General features: G+C 42.9%; 1 protein-coding gene across 1 annotated transcript in view; it reads right to left on the bottom strand.

Moving 5' to 3' along the window:
* Positions 1-3118: 3118 nt before the first annotated feature.
* Positions 3119-17229, bottom strand: part of LOC132648656 (grainyhead-like protein 2 homolog) — a 28019-nt gene continuing 13908 nt past the window's right edge. Inside the window, exons 3-5 of the mRNA XM_060370885.1 lie at positions 11908-12084; positions 3807-3894; positions 3119-3430 (exon numbers count right to left, since the gene is read on the bottom strand). Of these exons, the coding sequence (XP_060226868.1) occupies positions 3213-3430; positions 3807-3894; positions 11908-12084 (483 nt within the window). The 3' untranslated portion in view covers positions 3119-3212. The remainder of the gene's footprint in view (positions 3431-3806; positions 3895-11907; positions 12085-17229) is intronic.

Raw genomic sequence — 17229 nt, 5'->3', positions numbered from 1 at the left:
AACTGTTAACCAATATGAAATGAGAGACCCTAAGAAGATTTGTAAAACACACTCTTGGGTATGTTTGTCAGGATGTTTCCAAAAAGAATTAATTAACCAGAGAAGATCATACTAAACATAGGCAGTGTCATTCAAGAGACTGGAAGCCTAAATGACATTCTCTAACTGGTAGAGGCCACAGAGGAACAGCTCTGGCATCTGCCCCTGCCTCTGCCCTATGTTGTTCCAAAAGAATAAGCCAAAGTACAGTTTTCCTCCTTTAAACTCTAAAAGCTGAAACCACCCAGCTCTTAGAAATAATATAATGAGCTTCCTCATATGCAGAGAGCATTCGTCACTGGCAATATTCAAATAGAAGGCAGCTCAACACCTACCCCGTGAGAATGTGCTACCAACATTACTGTGTCCGAGAAGAGTCATCTCGTGACCTTAAAACAGCCCTTTCATACCTGCAAGCTTCTGAGTATATAAAATGAGTTAAGGAAAGAAACTACACTGAAGAGTTAGCTGCCCCTAAACATTTATAGGTGGGCATATATTCTCTGCAAAGATGGGGCCAGAGAGACACATCTGGAAGATACAGAAGACAACTTCCTACCCCAAACCCACAGGGCAGTGAACAGGTTCTCAATCTACTCAGGCCCCATTCAACACCTTGAGTAAGGCTTCAGGAGCTGTTTGTGTCTCGGGCAGCTTTGAAAGCAGGAAAGGCTTTTACACTCTCAACCAGATCTTGTGCTGAGATGAAACGATGGGAAGCAAGAGCTATCAGAAAGATTTCAACAAACAGTGCACTAGAAGGGATGGGCCACATTTGCAAAATTACCATTTAGTCAAAGGCAGATCACAGGGAGAAAGGGAAGGCACAGAAGATGGGCTTGCAGGAAAAGGTGACCACCTGTTGCCCCTCTCTCCGTTCTAGGTCACAGCACACAGGAAGGTCCCATCTCCTGCCCAGGGCGGCCCAGGCTGGGAAGGTGCATTGCCACCCCACAAACAAACATTATGTGCTTAGAATGAAGGACTGCTCTTACCCTTCTCGTTTGTCATCTGTGTTGTAATACACCTGTGGGGAAAACAAGAGGCTCATGTCAGACAGGATAAAACAGAAATCTGAATGAGTTGTCTGACTGTACAAACTATCTGTGAAGAGGAAAAAAGATACATTTGATTAGCAATGGTGTGTGTGTTAGATTTTTATAAAGTAAATTCAGAAATGTGACTATTTCTAGCTTAAGCTGGTCTGATCTGATCAGGTTACTCTGGCTCTCTGCCAAATGTTGCTCCTGACAATAAGAAAATCTGTTGGTAAGATCTAAACACATTCTTTAGAAAGGCTGTGCTGGCTCCCGGGTGTTTGTTCGTCAAAGGGGGCTTACCCTGGTTTCCCATCACCACAGAAATGTAAGGGTAAACTGTCAGCAAAGAAACTGGTGGACAAATATTTAACTGGGATGCCTATTTCACATATCAAATCGGGCCAGCATCCCTCAGGACCTGTGGCTCCTCTCAACATACCTCACCCCAACCCCTCCCCTACACTCCTCTCTTGGCTGGACTTCCTGTTCCAACAGCATGTAACTCAGCCATTTTGGCTTTCTTTGCCTCTTGAACCTGGTGGCAGCTCTTGGCTTCTCTCTTACTTCTCTCTCCTTGCCCGTTTAGTCAGCTGGCCATGTTCAGCCTGGACTCCTCCCTCTGCCTGCTTTGTCCTTTACATATACAATAAAAATCTCCACACTTTAAGGGGAGCCACATCTTCCTCTTTTTATTTCAGTTTTTCATTCATTAACTCTCTTCATGCTCTAAAGGTCATGTGGCAAAAGGAAGATCTCCAAGGACAAGTGTCATTAGGAACGAGCAGTGGCAAGCACAATCAGAATTAGAGAAACTGAAGTATCCTGCAGACAGTGCCAGACAGTGGTGCCACATGCAGGCAACCATCTCTCTCTCACACACACAGCCTTGCTGGCTGTCTTTTCTGGAAAAGATACAATATTCATATTCTTTCCTCTTATATATTGGTTCCTATGTAATAAGACAAGATAGAAATGTTAAAATGAATTTTAGTAGAAATGTACTCCATGCAAAAAGTATGAATATATTTATTATCATATTATATCATGAACCGAGAAACAAATAAACACACACACACTCATGCATATGCACACATGCAACCCCCCCACACACCATGATCCTCTGCTTGTACAGCTGCCTTGTCACTATATAAAACATTCTCCAGAAAAAGGAGAAGCTGCAAGATTGAGAAATCAGGCTGATGTCAAGTCCCAGCACTTAGAATGTGAGGGGACTTGAGTTTGTCATAATGCTCCTATTTCTCAAAACAATCCTTTCAGCTAAGGATTCTGGATTCAAAAGAAAACAAAACGAGGCAAAATTAAAGTCCCAATTAGTATGGCCAAAACAAACTCGGGCTGATGCTAAGAAACATCTTTTCTTTCTTCTCCAGTTTTCATTTCTCCCTTGGGAGAAGTAACCTTAAAGAGTAAAGGAAATAACATCAGCATCACCCGAGAATTCTGTAAACCTTCCCTTATAGAGGACCAGTCTTCAGTTAGCACAGGAAAAACCCTGAGCAAGCTCCAGTTCAGCTCCGTCAGCACTGGAGTGCTAGACCCAGCACACCAGTACCCTTTTAGTTTTTATTGAACAAAATCATAATTAATTCTCCTGTGGATGCATAGTTTTCATCATTAAATTTCAGTGTCTGCATAATCTTCCACAAAACTAAGCTGTCATAATGATTATTGAATATTTATTTGATTTCCAATCCTTCATTTCATTTGTAGATATAACCATAGGACTTGGCTATTGTGTTTTTGAAGGAAGATCTAACACTCTTTTTCCCTCAGATGACTAATGATTTATCCACTCAATGAGAACTACTAATTTGCTAAGGAAAAAATTGTTGACAAGATCTTAATTTCTCTCCTCTGGGCAAATGTATGTATGAAATGTATGAAACAGTTTTACCTCTCACCACTAGGTGGCGATATGTGCACTGACCGAGTCTGCTTCACAGACACCACAACTTGAACAGGCAGATGAGGAGCTTTCTCCTGTCCTGTTGTCAACAATGCTCTAATAACAGCTCACACCTTTCTTTGCCTTAGCATGCCAGTATTTCCTCCCAAGACAATGTTTTCTGTAAAAACCTACTTTTTGTGTTGCCATTCCCCTGCTGCTTGAGTTTATTTTTGTGGCCTGTTCTGCGTACACACCAGCACACCCTGAGGAGGGCAGTAGGAGGCTGTGAGCAAAAGTAGTACCTGTCCAGTCCTCTGCAGGTTGGCAAAGTGAACATCTGGTATGAAGAGCACGGGCTGCGAGTGCAGGTCAGGCATGGTTTTGAAGTACGTGATGTCACTTTTCTTCTGTAAAGGTATGGCGGCCAGCTTCCCGTCAGAGGCTGCACGAAACCACAACAACCACAGAACAGGGCTATGCACACATGAACACTGTCAGCCAAGTTCATGATCCTCCCCCAAAGCTTTCCCAGCAGCCTAGATTATGCTTCAAATGCCCTTCCCCAGGCCCAAATAAACAAAAAGAGCATGGGATTCTGGGAAGTACAATGAGGGTAGAAGGCTCCTCCACTTCCAGCTGTCCTGTGTGTACCGCGGAGGACTTCTGTTTGCTTTCCATGTCAACGCTGCCCCTGTCTGCACTGTAGGGGCAAAGCAGGCCACACCTGGAGCCTTCGTACCTTCCCCTGTAGCCAGCTTCTTCTGTCTCTTCAAAGGACCCTGCTGGCTACAATCAGCATTGGGGAGGGGTTGACTTACAGTTGTTGCACTGGGTTTGGGAGGCCTGGCCCTTCCCTTTCTTCCTATTCTGCTTTCTCTCTTCATCTCGGATTTTTCTTTCTGCTCCCTGATGGGGAAAACAGAGACCAAGCAAGGTATGTTTTCAGAGCATAAAAGAATATTCTCATTTTCTTTCTCTCTCTCACACACAGCATGAAGATGGGAAGAGGAAGCCAGGAAGCCTCCTGCCTCAGCAAAATGAGAACACTCACAGATCTTCATGCTACATTCTGACCTGTAAGGCCAGCTCATCGGATTGCTGCCTCTTCCTGTCTCATGCCTACTCCATGAACTTGGCTTTTGAATCCATGGGGAAAGAACAGGCTGAGTTCTCTGGCCCAGTGTCACCTGCTGGGTAGCTCAGTGCTATTAATAGAGCAGCCTAAGCACTGGCCCATGGCGTCCGCTCCTAGGCACAGACAGCTTTCAGGCAAGTGCCACTTCCCAGGGCAAGTTTTCCTCTGCCTATGGTTATGAATTTTTTCAAAAATCATCACAGGAAGAAATAAAGGGGGCATTTTTGTAGCCACACAAAGATGCGGGATCACTCTGCACATGAAATTATCGTATTTCCCTGTATGCTTAGAGATGGTGCTCACTCTACCACGTAGGAGAAACATGCATTCACTCACTTCTGTGCTCCTGTTCTTTGTAATTTGACTTCTTATTAGCCAAATTCAAGGCCTTCTCCTGCTCCACTACCTGATCAGCTGCCCCTGGTGTCAGCATCATTTGCTGTTCATATTTCTTTTGGGCCATTTCTTAACCTGTTTTCCTCTCCTGATCCCAGAAAGGCATCCAGCACAGCTTCCTCCATTCTGGCTTCAGCAGAATTCAAGTACACCATGAATTCACAATTCACAGGTGACATTCACAGGACACCAAGCCAAACCTGCTTCCTAGGTCCATGTTAACAGTCTCTTTCCTTGCAGTCTGTTTAGGAAACAGTGACACACACCACATAAAGCACCCAGTAATCTGCACCCTTCAGACAAACCAAATACACTTTTGGTCACACTGACTCTTACTGGTCTTACTGACTTAGAGCAGAAAGCCAGACAAGACTAGGATACAGTGGGGACTTGGGTTCAGCAAGAGCACCATGGCTTTGGAGGGAGTTCTTGAAGGATGGGCCACTGCTGTTTTCCATAGATGGGACTCAGACAATCACAATGCACCTTTCATACCAAAAACTACCAAAGAAATAGCGGTTCTTATGCTATTTTACATTAAATTTTGAGGTGTCATTGATACTTACAGGCCATGGAAATCCACAGCAAGAGGGACAACATAGAGAAATATAGATACACCGGCTACAAAAAACTCATCAAAATAACACAGATTTTTGTAGAGCCTTTGTGTTTAAACAAAGAGAAATCAATTCTAAATGCCCCCAATAACACCTTGCTCAAACCAACTTCAAGTTTGGAGTGGGAAATGGCAACATTTTTTCTTAGATACATACAGAGCACTTTGCCATGTGTTGGAAGCTATGTGTAATTCAGTATTCCATACAAATATGTATTATCTACCCCTATAAATTATAGTTCACTCAAGACACATCCCAAAATTATACAAATTATTTTTTCATTGTCAAATTTTGTGTTATTTTTAAGTATTAGTGTCATGTGAAAAACACTCATCATGCTGAATATTGCCCTGGTTAGTTTGCTGTGTTTTTGTTTTGTTTTATTTGTTTGTTGATCAACTTGACACAAGCTAAAGTCATAGGAGAGAATCTCAACTGAGAAAATGCCTGTGGAGCATTTTCTTGATGGATGAGAAAAGGCCCAGCCTGCTGGCAGTGGTGTCGGCCATGGCACAGGCTCCTGGATCTAAGAAAGCAAGCTGAGCAAGCCGGGGAGAGGGGGTGTGCAGGAGCAGGGCAAGTCAGTAAGCAGCTCTCCTTCATAACCACTGCCTCAGTTCCTGCCTCCAGGTTCCTGCTGTGAGCTCCTTCCCTGCCTTCACTCTGTGATGTGCCCTGGAAGAATAAGACGAAACAAGCCCACTCTCCCACCTGCTGCTTTTGGTCATGGGCTTTATCCCAGTGCTAGACGGCTAACTCAGACAGATAGTGCAATGACCTGAATGAGAACATTCTCCAGAGCCTGGTATGCAAACACTTGGTCCCCAGTTGGTGGTGATTCCTGGGAAGCTGGCATCATTGGAGAAAGGCTCATTGGAGAAAGTGCATCACTGGGGGTGGGCTTAAGAGAGTTTAAAACCTCACTCCACTTTCTCTCTCTGCACTATGCCTGCATCTCATCTTCCTGCTCCTACTTTCATGCTTACTTTCACACTGCTATGCCTCACCTGCCATGATAAACTCAACCCTCTGGACCCATATGGCATTTTATCTTAGCACGAGAAAAGTAACCAATAAAAATGGGTACAGCCCAAGAAATTTTACTTTTAAAGAATGGTTTTATTTGTGCTATTTCTGAGAATAGCCAAGAAAGAATTGTTTAAGAATTATCTATATCATCCTCCTCTTCAGGAAAACAGCAAACAGTGGATGATACAGAATACCTCTGGTCCAGGCTTGGAAGGCCACAACAGCTTCTGCAGAGGACTTGGCAGTAGCCTTGGGGACTGAGGTTATAATAGAAGCTGTGAGGCTTCTGGAGGTAAAGCCAAAGACAAGGAGTGGATCCCTGTCACCAAGCTGGGCCACCTGGTCAAGGACTTGAAAATAGAATTCCTGGAGACAATTTACCTCTTCTCCCCACCCATTAAGGAATCCTAGACCATCAGCTTTTTCCTGAGAGCATCCCCAAAAGATGAGATTCTGAAGATCTTGCCAGGGTAGATGCTGCAATGAGGACCCAGTTCAAGGCTTTAGTTGCTATTGGGGACTAGAATAGTTATGTTGGCCCTGGTATTAAGTGGTCCAAGGATATAGCCAATCAAAACCCGAGGGGCTATCATCTTGGCCAAGCTTTCCACTCTTTCTGTATGGAAAGGCTAGTTGGGAAACAAGATTGGCAAGCCCCACATTGTTCCATGCAGAGTGACAGGAAGCTGTGGTTCCACACTGCTGAGTCCCCCCCAACCGAGAGGCACTGGCATCATCTCTGCTCCTGTGTCCAGAAAGCTGCTAAGTATAGCCAGTATTAATGACCGCCAACATAAGACAGGGCTGCACTGCCACCCTGGGCAACTCCATCAAGGCCACCTTTCATGCCATCTCCAAGTCCTACAGCTTCTTGATCCTGGAACCTCTGGGAAAGACTGTGTTCATCAAATAACCTCATCAGGAATTCATGGACCACCTTGAGAAAACCCTCACCAGAGTTCAGAGGACCTAGGCTCCAGCTGTGGCTACCACATATGGGGTTTTATACAAGATCATAAAATGAATTAAGCGTATTTTTGGAAAAAATTATATATGTGCAGTATAGTTTTCAGGAACTAGAAACACATTATACACTCTTGGGGAACTGTCATTCTCATTTCTAAATAAAGCTGTGATTTCAGTAAGACCCAAAAAAGCACTACACATTCAGTACAGACAGATCTGCCTCCACCAAGATCTTGCATCACTTTATTTCCTAGGAGTACTTGTCACCAAAACTTCCAGAAAACATTACTTCTACACTTAGGGAAGAAGTCCATTTCATTTAAGAGGGCAAATTTGATGCAGCTGATGCAATTACAGTTAACCCATCCACAAGGTCCTAAAACTCTTCTTCATGTGAGTTTCTTGACATTCCCCACTCCTTAACACTGCAATATACAGAAACCTATGTCATCACTCACTGCTTGAAAAAAAAATGCCAATCCATCATGCTTCATTAGGGCATTTAAAACAGGAACTATTAGGAATGTGACCTTTCTTATTGGCAAAGCGTACATGAGAGTGATCCATTCTGGGTTTTCAATGTTTAAAATCATAGCCATACAAGTAAATGGTTTTTCCAACCACCTTTTCCTAGCCTAAGGCCCCGCCATGTGACTTCAAAAACAAAGCTTTGGGGCAGGTAGGGAACGTACACATTCCCCTTCTCATCCTTTCTCACTGAAAGGAAAAATAACTGAATGAAAATAGGTTTGTTTTTTTTTTAATTGGCAAACAACTGGTATAATGAGCCCATTTTATCCCTTAAAGCCTCTTTTCCTCTATGACATAGGCTCACAACCACAGTGCAATACTCTCCTCCCTACAAGTTTGGGGTTTTGTGTGTGTGTTTGTTTAGTTTTGGGTTTTTTGAATGATCAGTAGTCACTCTCACATTCAGTGTATAAAGTTAGCTATTGATTCAAGGAGTCTGAACTGAGACAGATCTATGTCTGGACCCAGCTCCTCTGCTGCGTGAGTCCAGCCAAGTGCCTTTGACCCATGTGTATGTACTCACTGAGTGTTGCGTCAAATGGCCTCTGGGCTCTGGAGGCTACCTAACTGTCCCTCGGTTCTATAAGGGCTATACAGCTGTGCCTACAGTGCAATTCCAGTGGCTTTTATTATCTTCTCTTAACCATTTCCTCTCTGCTGTCACTTCTCTTGGCTCACAGGGACACATTCCTCCCTGTGCTATTTCATTGCTATAACAGGCAATTTAAAACAGACTGGTGTAGCTTTAAGAATGAAGGGTAGCATGGAATTAGCTACGGGCCTCTTTTCATTTCTCTTCTCCATCATCTAATCTGAAGTAGTCACCAGTGTATACCTATAAGCAGCCAGTGAGATTACACTGTCTTTGTTACCTCACTTGTATGTATGTGTGTTGTGTGCAAGTGTCCTTCAGTGTGTTATGAGGCCAGAGAAGCATTTGGAATGTCCTCCTCTATTATGCCCTGACTTATTGCCTTGAGACAGGTCTCTCATTGAACCTAAAGTTTGACATTTAAGCTACAGTGAGTGGCTGGACACCCACATGCCTCAGAAACAATCCCAATGTTACAGGCACATGCAATACGCCCAGATTTTTATACTAGTGGTAAGGATTCAAATTTAGGGCCTTGTGCTTACATAAAAAGTACTCTTATCCACTGAGCCATTTCCCTGCAGTTTATTGAGCTTTTCAGTAGTCATCCTATGACTAAGTAGTAGTAGTAGGCCACACTGATGGCTAGTGAGGGATGTCTGCACTCTCCGATTTACAGATAACTGTGTGCCCTCCATCAGCATATCACCTGTGCTTTCACATTCCATGTCTAGAGTTTATTCTCTACTAGATTTAGGGAGAAGGAATATTCACCAGAATTGGGATGTTATATTGTCGTTTATGTTTTATTTGAAGTTTGTGTTTTTCTATATTCTTTACATTGGAGTTAATTGGGTAGAAAAAAAGTCCTTGGTTTACTTTATTCTATTCAGATAACTATTTTCTCCTGATAGAGTATTACTGTTGAAATTTTTGATGATAAAAATATCCCTATTCACTTCTAATTATTTATTTTCCTTTAATTAAATGCCCAAAGAATAGTTTTCATCTTTTCAAAGTCTGATAGCTATGCTTTCTTTTTTTAACCCCCTGAGACAGAGTCTCACTGGCTGTCTTGGAACACACTACATAGACATGGCTGGTCAAACTTACAGACACACACCTGCCTCTGCCTCCCTAGTGCTGGGTTAAAAGGTGTGTGCCACTCTGCCCATCTGATAGCTGTTGTTTCATATTGTTTTCCTGAGCCAGTTCCCCCAGCACGGTATAAACACTCTCCCATGGTTCTGATGTACCATTTTTGCATTTGTTGTATTCTGTTGCTTGGGAGTTTATTGTTTTTTTTTTTTTCTTGGTTTGTTCTTCTCAATGACCACTGTTCTACAAATATTCAGTCATCTCTAGCTCTTGTATGTGGTATGTTCACTCCTCTCTTTTATAATTTCCTTCTATTCTGCGCTGTTTTCCCACCTGCACCTCCTTATGACCTGTCACTGGCCTAGCCACTAGCTGCTTCTCGTACATTATGGAATACTTCTGCTTCTATTGCAAGTTCTTGCCTGAGCTCAAGCATAGGTCTATTCTTCATATACATGGTTTTCAAGCTTCCTGTTAGCGAGATTCATTGGCTCACTTTGAGATATTGGGCTGTTTTTCATCTGCTGGGTGGTAGTAGCTTCATGATGTTCATTCACTGTTCATAAGGAAGTTGGTCTGACCTTAATCTTGTTTTTAATGAAATGCGTTTTTTTTGGGGGGGGGGCTATTTTCGGAGTCACTTTGGGCAACATGAGAAGCCAGGACAGTTCTCCCCTGAGGCTTGTAACCTACAATCCCTCTTCTTAAATGTTCACACAGTAATACAAAGAAGCGCACTGTTATTGTTGCTTTAAGGTTTATTCATTTTATTTTGGGGAGTGTTTTGTTTGCACATGTGTACATGCACCACATGAGTGCCTGGTGCCCACAGAGGCCAGAAGAGGGTACCAGATCCCTTGAAACTGGAGTTGCCAATGGCTGTAAAGCTGTCAGTTACTGGAAACTGAATCTGAGTCCTTTTCAAGAGCAGCAAGTGTTCTTTAGGACTGAGCCAGCCCCTAGTCTTCTGTTTTATAAGATGGCCTACTCTGTATATAAATACAGAGTATAGATAGACATTTCTGTGTGCTTTCTATTGTTACAATAAAGACCACGGCAAAAGCAACCTGGAGAGCAAAGGGCTTACTTCCTCTTACAGGTGCAGGCCATCACTGAGGGAGAAAAACTCAAGGCAGGAACCTGGAGGCAGGAACAGAATCAGAGACCATGAAGAAATGTCTCGTACTGGCTTGCTCTTCAAGATTTGCTCAGTTTGCTTTCTTATATACCCAGGATCTCCTGCCCAGGGCTAGCAAGCTAAGCCCTTAGTAAGCTAAGCCCTTCCACATCACCCATCAATCAAGAAACTGCTCCTTAGACTTACACACATGCTAATCTGCTAGAGGAATTTTCTCGGTTGGCCCTTCTCTTACGAGAAAACTCTCCAGCTGTGTGGCAAAAACTAACCAGGAGAGTGTCCCTTCCTATCTTAATTTTCTTTTGTGCTTTTCTTTCCCGGCCACCTGTTTGCCCACTCCAGTAGCTGATTTTACTCTTACCAGTTTTTCCCAGAACAGGGTTTTCCCCTTAGATCAGGGCTTTACATTGTAACTTCTCATGCAAAACAACATAGCAATGTCAGTCCCTTTGCACACACCAGCCAGCTAGGGTCTTTAGAATTTTTTCCCCCAGCCCACCTCACACCCTGTCCTCAGAAGGCCCCTTGGTGCTTTCCAATGAGTACCTTAGGCTCCGTTACTTGCCCTCACAGAGGCTGACCTCACACAGGCTGTCAAATGATCAGTACATGTGCTCACACCTGTGACCATCTCTTGTACCTGACCTTCAGGGTTGAAGCTTTCTTATTCTAACTATTCTGTTAAAGTTTATAGTAGCAATCATGGAGATGAAAGCACTGTGTGCTGTGTAAGAAATGATGAACTTATTTTGTAGGCAAGGTTTCTAGTCCTGAAAGTTCTAGGTGAGGCCCCATGCAACTCAACAAATGGCCAAGATTGCAATGTGTGTTCTACAGTAGTGTCTACACCCAGCGGATATTCCAGATCTGTCATCTCAGCTGCATGCTCGGACCAAAGCACAGTATGCTACAAACTGAAGGTTCCCTCATTTCACCCATCATGTGCTGAAGCGAAGCCCTTAACGCTGGTGAGGTGATGAGGCTGATCCCTACAGTGTCCCGTGAAAAGACACAGGAGAGCTCTTCTCTTTTTCTTCCATGTGAGCATAAGGAAAGAACATGCCTACCGGCAGCCAGGAAGTCCCTCACAGGGACTGAACTCATAGCGCTGAGGTTTCCGTAGAAAGTACATTTCTATTGTTCACACCACCTAGCCTCAGGTATTTTGTTTTATCAGCCTGAGAGAACTAAGCCCCAGGGCAATGCCAGTCATTAAATTAATGGTAAAAATACTGAAAACAGCAAGAGCCAAGACAAAGGACAGTGGATTGGTGACTCCCTAAATATCTAACAGGACTTGAGAATAAAAGACTGCCATGTCTCTGTGGTTGGCCGAGAACAGCGACAAGGGAGAAATGTCATTAAAAAGAACATCTAGCCATAACAGAACCTTTCTGACAAATTTGTCTTTACTCACCTTGTCGCAGAAGACCTTGATCTGGCAGTACGCTCTGTGGATGGGTTTATTGCTGCGGTTATTGTAACTGTATGTGTCAATCTGAATCATCAAAGGAAGTCCTTTCACGCCCTTCTGGGAGGAGAAATCTGTACTCAAGCAATTCACTGTGATGAAAATCTGAAGGAGGCAGAAAAAGAAGAAAGTTCACAAACTGCCATGCAGAGGACCTTCAAAGAGGGAGGCAGGCAGGCATGTGAAGTGAAAATCCTACACAAACCTATAAGGACAACTGATAACTGTTCAATACTCTCCCATAGAATCCTGCCAGATGCACAAAACATTATATGGCTGTAAACTTCTAAACAATTTGCTTTGATATTTGAACTTGAAATAGACAATTTAAATGACTGTCTAGAAAGCACATCACTATAAATGAGTTAACTAGGTTATTTTCTTGGTATATTAAAATCGCCACTTCTGGGGCTACAGAAATGTGTCAGCAGTTAAGAGCACTTGCTACTCTTGCAGAGGACTAGGGTTTGATTTCCAGGACCCACACGGTGGTGCACAACTGTTGTAACTCCAGTTCCAGCGGATCTGAGACCGTCTTCTGGCTTCTATATGCTCCTGGATGCACGTGGCACACATACATACACTCAGGCACACCCACATACTAAATTAGTCAATTAATCTAAGAAGTTGACACTTCTAGTTATAACTTTCCCTAACTTCTGACCTGCAGGATAAAAAATAATAATAATTAGATAACTATTCTTTTTTAATAGAATAGCATTGAAACCCAGTTATGTTTTGTAAAACTTCCTTCCTTGACTGTGGAGCGTGAGGTCTGTCTGGAATAATTTCTTATTATTTAATATGACCTGGCACCTAATACAATGCCTAGCAAAGAACTCACTAAGCATTAGATAACTGAACTTACAGGAATCCCACTAGATTGCAAGTCAAAATCCCCGACTTCAGCCTCTAGTAGCATTAACCAGCTAAGGGGCCTCATACATGTCACTCAATACTTGCCATGTTCAATGGTCCCATTAAAGTGCCTGCAAGCCCTCTCCCTGAAAAAGAAAATCTAAATGCTAACCTACTCCACATTAGTGAAGAAGAGGAGCTGGCAAAGGCAAGAAACGAAACAGGAGGGATTAAATAACAGCATAAACCTCCTCCTGTTAACAGGAAGTGGTGGCACACACCTATAATCCAGCAGTCAGGGAGCTGAGTCAGGAGGATCATGAGGACCAGTGCAACCTGGGAATTATAGCAAGATTCTGAACAAACTAAATCCTCATCTTATAACATGTGGCATCAGGAAATGCAATAGAAAAACTTTTAAAACCTTCAAGCTAAAAAACAAACAAACAAACAAAAAATATACAATAGAAATGACATGATGCCAACAGGACAGAAACTCTAATCAGTTTTTGAGAGTTCTATTTGATTAACAGAATAAAAAACAAGTTTCACTGTAAAGGATTGGTAAAGACAGAGGATGAGTGTAAATGAGCTAAAAATGACCCTGTTCTACATAATGGTGGGTCACAGCCAAAAGATGGCATTTTCATAGTTTGCATCTACAATTCCCCCAGAGATGAGTGCTGTTAGAGGCTATGAAAGCTTTAGGAAGTGGCCTGGCTGGGAACTCTGTCTCTGGGTCCTATGTTATATAGCCAGCCCCTGGCTCTTGGCATGCTCTCTGCCTTCAGGTCCACCTTGATCTGAACAGCCTCTGCCACACACTCCTACCATGATGCCTCCCACCCACAATGCACTGGGACCTTCTGAAACTCTGGGAAAAGAAAGAAAAACAAAACACCTTTCTTCCACTAAGCTGTTTCTAACAGGTGCTCTGGTCATTGTGACACAAACTAATATAGACACTATGTAATAGTGATTTTTATTGGAATGAGCAAAGAATACTGACAAGAACTAGGAGGAAGGGTATCAGGGACAGGGGTGGACCGGGACATATATAATTATGTGTAACACAAAGTTTCAAAAGTGTTATCCCATCAAAAGCCCACTTTTGATGGATGTCAAAACCTTTGTGCCTCTGTGAAAGTGCCTAGAGTTGCCCTGAAGGAAAATGAAGGCCACAGAGTTCTTCCTAGGTACCAGGCTGATCTGTTTGGTACCCTGTAGACTTTTAGTAATTTACACCACCAGGCATCTAATTGTCAGTGCTTCACCTCTTCACACATCCTTTTACCTGTGAGCTCCTCCTTCTGCCCATCAGGGGTGTCTAAGGACATTTGACAAGTTTCAATGATGTGCTAATTACAACAACTTTGCCAGCTGTGCCACTAGCTCCCACCTTTCTAGCCAAAACCCGAAAACAAATACTAAAGGTACTCTGTCTCACTGTACGTCTAGAGATCTAATGTGTGGGTACTCTGAGAGACATTGGATTTGTGTTAAAGAAATGTTTTCCCATCTGTTTGTCTTTGAGACAGGGTCCCCTTGGCAGCTCAAGGTCACCTGAAACTTGAAGCTCCCTCTTTAGCCCAGGGTAGTATTAAACTTGTGGTGATCCTCCTGATTAAGGCTCTCTAGAGCTGGAATTACAGGCATGGTGTACAATAAATTTTAGCGGCTTTGTACACAGACACAGGCATAGGTGCGTGCGCACAGGAAGGGAAAGAATAACTGTATAATAAATAGTTTAATTTCCCTACTTTGCTCTTTATATACCCTGTAATATCATGTTATATATTATAAAAGTAAAGAAAAGATACTTTTAAATATATACATTCATTTCACTCATTCATTCTTTTCATTCATTTATTCAGTCTATAAGTATCCATGGAAGCACACAGTGAAGCACACAATGCATTAAATGGTGTAGGATCTTAGAAAGAGACAGAAGCTAACAATTCAAGGAGAATGCAACCAGTGTTCAGCAATGACCATCATACAGTGGTCGAGTACAAGAGAGGTGTGAGCAGAGGTCCCGCAGAACAAAGTCCTCAGCCTGGAGGAAACTAGTGAAACATAAGCCACAGATACTCTAGATTTGAGCAGGGGCCTCACAGAATCTAAAGAAGCCTGGGGGCAGGGGGGTGAGATCAACTGAAGATGCAAATGCCTGAGTAATGAAGACTATGGCAGGCAGGATGCATCTTCCAAACTTCCAGCGTAGAAATATTCTGTCCATAACAGTCACAGTAACAGAAAATGCTACCTTGGAGAGTCCCTAAATGACAGAGAAATTTTATTTAACATTCACTTAAGCAGCAAATGTTTTCAAACATCTTAAGTTTCCTGAGGCTGCAGCAACACAAATATGCAAGCTCTGTGCCCTGCAACCACAGAAGGCAGGGGTGAGATGGGGTGAGAGATACGTGCTGGTGTCTTAAAGATTAAAGTAGCAACATGACCACTGATGTGATGGTCAGGAAGGAGGCGTCCTTTTCTAGGCACACTTGACTTGTTCTATTGCTGCCAATGGGATGATCTAGGCCAGAATGCAGTTTTGTATCAGCAAACAAAATGCTCACTCTGCTGAACTAGTGGTTGTCCCTAATTCTGGCCCTGCATTTCACAAAGATCTCCCTGATGTAATCCACCATCACTCCAGACTCCATCTATAGGTCTGCCTAGTAGAAGAGAAGACAATGTTCTGGTGGATATTTCCTACATGACTGGCTTGCTAATTTGCATGTCATTCACTGAGGGTCAATGATAGCTAGGAAGAAAAGCTAATTATGGTCTGTCATCTCCAAGTCTGACCTAAGAGAGCTAGAGCAACAGATCATGACTATTTACAAGGACCACTTAAGTAGCCTAGTCATCTAGAGCCAATGAGATAACGGATGCTCACTGGCAATAAATAGACTCAGTCATCCTTGGAGGAGCCATAAAAGTCAATCACCCTGTACACAAGGTCCTTAAAAGCCAATAGAGTTCAACAGGGAGATATTTAGATTTAATGCTCTTAAAAGAGAAAGGTCTCCACAGAAGGCCCAGAGTGGCTCAGACTCAAGGCAGCCTGATCCCATAAAAGGTAAACCTCAGGAACCTGCCTTCTGTGCTGGCATCTCTCGGGTCAGCCCAGCATGCAGGGTGCTGTGCTGGGCTCAGCAGCGCTTCCTTCTCCTGGCCACCTCCTGGAAAGCAGTTTCAGGGTCTGATGGCATCAATCACAGCCTGGCTGTGCCACACTCAAAATCCAAATGGTTGAACTTTAACGGAAGTGGGGGTGGGGCGGCACAGAAGGCTGTTAACTGAAACCTTGGCCGAGGAGCTGATAAGCATTTGCTTCTTTTTGCAAACCCAACCATGTCCCACAGCTCCACCAGCAGTAGGCAAACACAAGAGCAACTTTCCCCTAAGTTGACCTACAAAGAACCCAACGTAAATGTGTTGCAGAGCTGAGGACAAAGCATGATTTCACCCCCTGAATGTTCATCTAAATGTCAAGCACAGAAAGTTATTTCTAGCTTCAATAGGAGCTCAGGCTATGCAAAGAGCAGATGGACTCGGTACATAGCTGACCTGTCCCTGAGTTACACACAATTGTGCGGCCTCTGCTTACATCCTTCCCAAACCTCAGGTGGATTCCTCTAATTCTAGAAGCACACTTTTCCTTCTTCAGGAAGACTAATTAAATCTTGTGCAGTCAGGCAAATAATAGACACCATTTCAATTTCCTTACATGTTCAGAGTGAAGCAGATAATTTTTTAGACACCTTCCCCAGAAAAAGCAGTCTAAAGCATGTGACTTTTTAAAAATAAAATCACTTGTTACATGTGAGTGACAATTCCCCTTTTGTGGCTTCGAACATAAAAGTGACTTTGCTGAGGTCTCAACCCCAGCTGCACACCAGGCAAATAAGACAGTTTATTAAAATGAACACAGCAGGGAGCTTCAGAGCCAACCCATGATCTCATTGTTAATTTACACTGTTCCTTGGGCTTTCCAATAGAAACAGTCAACCCTATCTTTAATTGATTTAATTTAGAAAGCAATTTAAGATTTAAAACTAAATCCTCACAACCATGATTCAGTGTCATGGATTTATTTGACTTCATACAAATTGAATTTTGTACTTGTACTATCTTTCTGGCTAAAGGCTATTTATATATTAATGTATTTCCTAATACTCAGGATCCTAAAGAACTCATCTAAAGAATCACACAGGTTTATTGCAATAACCACAGGTAGGGTGTGCACCAAGAAATAAGTTTAACACTAGAACCCATTCTCCCTTCATAAATATTATATAAATAAGTAAGTGTGTTGGTGCCAATTTCTCTCCTCTTTTTTCTTCTTCCTCCCTCTCCTCCCCCTCCTTCTTTCCCTTTCTCCCTCTCTCCTCCTCCCAC

The sequence above is a fragment of the Meriones unguiculatus genome, chromosome 17 (assembly GCF_030254825.1).
Source record: "Meriones unguiculatus strain TT.TT164.6M chromosome 17, Bangor_MerUng_6.1, whole genome shotgun sequence".
In the NCBI taxonomy this organism is placed as follows: Eukaryota; Metazoa; Chordata; class Mammalia; order Rodentia; family Muridae; genus Meriones; species Meriones unguiculatus.
This window is presented reverse-complemented; position numbering and strand designations above follow the sequence as displayed.